This window comes from Sinocyclocheilus anshuiensis, unplaced genomic scaffold (genome assembly GCF_001515605.1).
Source record: "Sinocyclocheilus anshuiensis isolate Anshui unplaced genomic scaffold, SAMN03320099.WGS_v1.1 scaffold2090, whole genome shotgun sequence".
NCBI lineage: Eukaryota > Metazoa > Chordata > Actinopteri > Cypriniformes > Cyprinidae > Sinocyclocheilus > Sinocyclocheilus anshuiensis.
Genome location: NW_015560626.1, coordinates 180,174 through 184,475, shown reverse-complemented (window position 1 = coordinate 184,475; position 4,302 = coordinate 180,174). Strand labels below are relative to the sequence as shown.

Here is a 4,302-nt window from a genome sequence, read left to right as displayed (position 1 = left end):
TATATATATAAAATTGTTTTTTTTCTTCGTTTTCTTTCAAACATGTTTTTTTGTAGTTAATGCATTCAATTCCTTTTAAAGGAAAGAAAACAAAACAATAAAGCAATTTGTAATGACACGTATTTCAGAATATGTGTGTGTGTGTGTGTGTGTGTGTGTGTGTAACACTGGATAAGGGGAACACTGGGGATTTTTTTTTGTTGGAATACCACATATAAAATGGCTAGCAAACAAAACAAAACAAAACAAAAAACATAAAACACAAAACAAATAAAATAAAATAAACATTACTGACCCCACAATTTTGAACAGTTGTGTATATTTATGTATATACTTTTACATAAAACCAACAAAAAGGTGATTATTAAAGTGATTATTTTTTTGTAATACTACACATAAAATGCCTGATAGATATCATGAGATATCATGAAATTAAAAATATTAATTAAAAATATAATAAAAAGCTGCAATAAAAGTGCATTACTTATTATCCATTACAGTGTCATACTAAATAAATGTGTTAACAGCGTTAATAACACATTAAATTTATCACATGATGATTTTGACAGCCCTACTGAAGTAAAAAGACGAAGAGGACATGCAAACATTTAAGCCATCATCACTCTCTCAGACCTGTCAGTGTGTTTTGTGTGTGAATGTCATTACCAGTCTTGTCAGAGTTGCAGAGTATGGTCTCCTTCTCTCTGCCTCCAGGTCCATGTCTCATCCACACTGAGATGGTGAAGGGCTCTTTCAGGGTGGTGCTCACCACACCCTCAGGGACCTTGATGGCCTGGGTGCCGTTGAACTCAAACACCTGGTCGCTGTCGTGCCCGTTGTCAGTGGGCAAGCCGACGGTCCAGTTGGCAGAGTTGCTGGGAGCAGGCAACAGCTCCACAGTGCCAGCGCTGGCACCTGGATGGGCACACAAACAATTATTCATTACAGTATCCCAAAATATTGGTTGCATTATAGTTCAGCATGTGCCTGTGGGATTATGCAGGTAATACGATTATGTAAATTAGTCTAAAATAGTTTACACTTGAGTTGCTTAATGTAATAAGCACATTTAATGATCTTGATGTTAATGTAACTCTATTATAATAAGGATGTTGGGACTAACCGCACAGCTTGTGCAGGGATTTTTCGGAGTACGTGTCGCGGTCACAGCCCTTGCCGATGTGATTAGTCTCCAGCATGATGCTGGCCTGAATGGAGGTGATTGGCTCCTCGCAGGTCTCCAGGTGCATGCTGGGGAACAGGGCTAGACTGCCTGTACCAGGCTCATATTCAATCCTTTTATTAAATCCTATCAACAGAGAGAAAATGTGTCATTCAAAAAACAAAGAGTATTCTGTAAAACACTAACATTAGTTTACATTAAATAACAATGAAAAATACCTGATATGATCTTTTTTGTTTTACATACACTACCATTCAAAAGTTTGGGATTGGTTCGATTTTGAAAGAAAGTATTATTGTGAAATATTGTTATGTAATAACTGAGCTGAATTTTTATTATCATTAGTCTTCAGTGACACACAAGATAACTCAGAAATCATTCTAATTTGTCAATTTGCTGCTCAAGAAACACTGATAAGAAGAAATGTTGAAATATTGTAGAAACAGTGACACATTTGTATAAATGTCTTTACTGCGTCCTTTCTGGTATTCATTTCTTTCAACAAAATAAAATCTTATGGAAAAAAATGTTGGAACAGTAGTTCAAAATTTATAATTAAACGCTGTATAAATTAACATTAGTTAACATAAAACAACCTTTTTTTACATTAACATTTTTTTACTTTTACTCTTTCTTTTTTTTAACACAATACATCACATCCCCCGGACTGTTCATAAACACCATATTAAAAGAAATAGAATTTACAAGTTGATTTTTTAACTTAACACAATATTGTTTTTATTCGTGGGTTATTTCTTAGCAAATACTTATAAAAATGGGATTAAAATCGATTGACAGACCTAACATATTATAATGTATGCTAATATTAGTTCAGACAGTATTTAACTACAATCTTTAGCTATAATGGAGGATTTGTCTTTTAAACTTCTTTGTCCATGTACACAACTTGTTGAAGCACAAAGCTGTATACTTGCATCTGAAATTTCACAAAACTGACCTTCATAGCTGAGCTTTCCACCTTTAAACAACAAAATAATACAGCTGTGTTTTTTTGAATGTATGAGAGACAAAAGATCCAGAGGTCTTTGATACCTTGCCAGCTTGGTTTGCAGGTGGGCTTGATGTTGATTTTCACAAGAACGTCCTCAGATGCACGGTTTTTACCGCAGTCATATGCAGTCAAGGTGAGTTTGTACAAGCGTTCCTTGCTGTAGTTCAGCTTCTCGGTGTTCTTGATGTTGCCTGTTCATAAGGAGAACGGACAAGCAATAACCTCACAAGATAGGTAAGCCCAATTGAATACTTAAATTCAGGCCACAACTCAAGGTGACTGTTTGCTGACGTCAATGTTAGGTATGCTACAGATCCGAAAATGGCGGCTTGTTTCCACAAATCAATTTTTATAGGCACATGAATAACAATGACCTAGAAGTCAATATCACGGATATAACTTGGGGTTTTGGCAGGAGATCTGAATTGGCAGCACTTACCATCCTTGTCAATGGTAAAGGGCACATCAGGGGTGACAATCTCGTAGCTGCAGATCTGACTGAACTGGAAAGAGCAGTCAGCGTCCACGGCCTCCACTTTCAGGATGCTGTCATACTTTTTGCCCTCGATCACTGTGGCTTTGTAGGACTTCTCTTTGAACACCGGTGAATACTCGTTCACGTCATTCACTTGGATGTGGACGGTAGCCCTGTGCGACATCAAAACGTCATTAATAAACTAGAATCGGACAAGTGGGAATAAGCACGCCAGTGACGCAAGTCTTGTTTGTTAACAGATGGATGATTCATTTAGGCATGCTCTGATGGGATGCAGTCATTCACAGGACCCTCAAGTGTTCTAATATCTCATTATGTGATATCATAAGAAGGGGATGTTTCAAATGGGGTCTATGGCTTCTGAGTGCCACAGATTTTTAAAAAAGACAAAGAAATTAGAGATAAAAAAGCATGTCTTAGATATGCTAGATCTAAAAAAAGACCTTTAATTAATTTTTAAATGTAACAACCAGGGTGAAAGTAAGAATAGAAGTGAATCGGTTTACTAAATTATTACATTTTTCTGTGCTGAATTTTATTAATATCACGTTGTCAAGTAAGGCAAATCTAATGTAAACCTTAATTTACAGCTGACTTGCCCATAGTGTTTTTAATTATTTATTACATTGAAAACAAAATTTGTGTACAAACAATTTTCACTCAGAAACAGCAAGTAACGCACTGAATTAAATGTGAAATTTTGAAGTAGAAACACTGGAATAGTATTTTCTTGTAAAACATTTCAATAATCTTTGTTTTATTTGCAATTTTGAAAAATAATATTTTACAGTGCAGTTACTATGCATAAATAAATCATATACACTAACGTTCAAAAGTTTGGGGTCCGTAAGTTTTTTTTTTTTGTTTTGATGTTTTGAAGAAATTAATTTTCTTCTGCAAGGATGCCATGAAGTTTATCAAAAGTGACAATAAAGACATTTATAATGTTGCAAAAGATTTCTATTTCAAATAAATGCTGTTTGTTTGAATTTTCTATTAAAAAAAATTAAAGAATCCTAAAAAAAGTAAAATATTAAGCAGCACAACTGTTTTCAACATTAATAATAATAAGAAGAAATGCTTCTTAGGCACCAAACCAGCATATTAGAATGATTTCTGAAGGATCATGTGACACTGAAGACTGGAATAATGTCTTCATAGGAATAAATTACATTTCATAATATATTCAAATAGAAACAGTTATTTTAAATTATAATAATATTTTACCATTTTTACTGTATTTTTGATCAAATAAAGGCAGCCTTGGTGAGCACAAGATACGTTTTTCAAAAACTCTTAAAAATCTCACCAACCCCACACTTTTAAAGGGGTCATATGATGCTGCTAAAAATAACATTATTTGGTGTATTTGGTGTAATGAAATGCGTTTATGCGGTTTAAAGTTAAAAAAACACATTATTTTCCACATACTGTACATGTTTCTCCTCTATGCCCCGCCTTTTTGAAATGCGTCGATTTTTACAAAGCTCATCGGTCTGAAAAGCGAGGTGTGTTGTGATTGGCCAGAAACAACAAACCTACAGCGAGAATAAAAGTTACGCCTTCTTTCTTTGCGTGAACATTTGGGCGGCGTTATGCAAATCTTCCCAC

At 34.6% G+C, this 4,302-nt stretch overlaps 1 protein-coding gene across 1 annotated transcript in view; it reads right to left on the bottom strand.

Moving 5' to 3' along the window:
* The window catches only part of LOC107681971 (calsyntenin-1-like), a 45,572-nt gene that overhangs the window by 13,220 nt on the left and 28,050 nt on the right, over positions 1-4,302 (bottom strand). Inside the window, 4 exon segments of the mRNA XM_016478366.1 lie at positions 667-915; positions 1,124-1,309; positions 2,237-2,386; positions 2,635-2,843. Of these exon segments, the coding sequence (XP_016333852.1) occupies positions 667-915; positions 1,124-1,309; positions 2,237-2,386; positions 2,635-2,843 (794 nt within the window).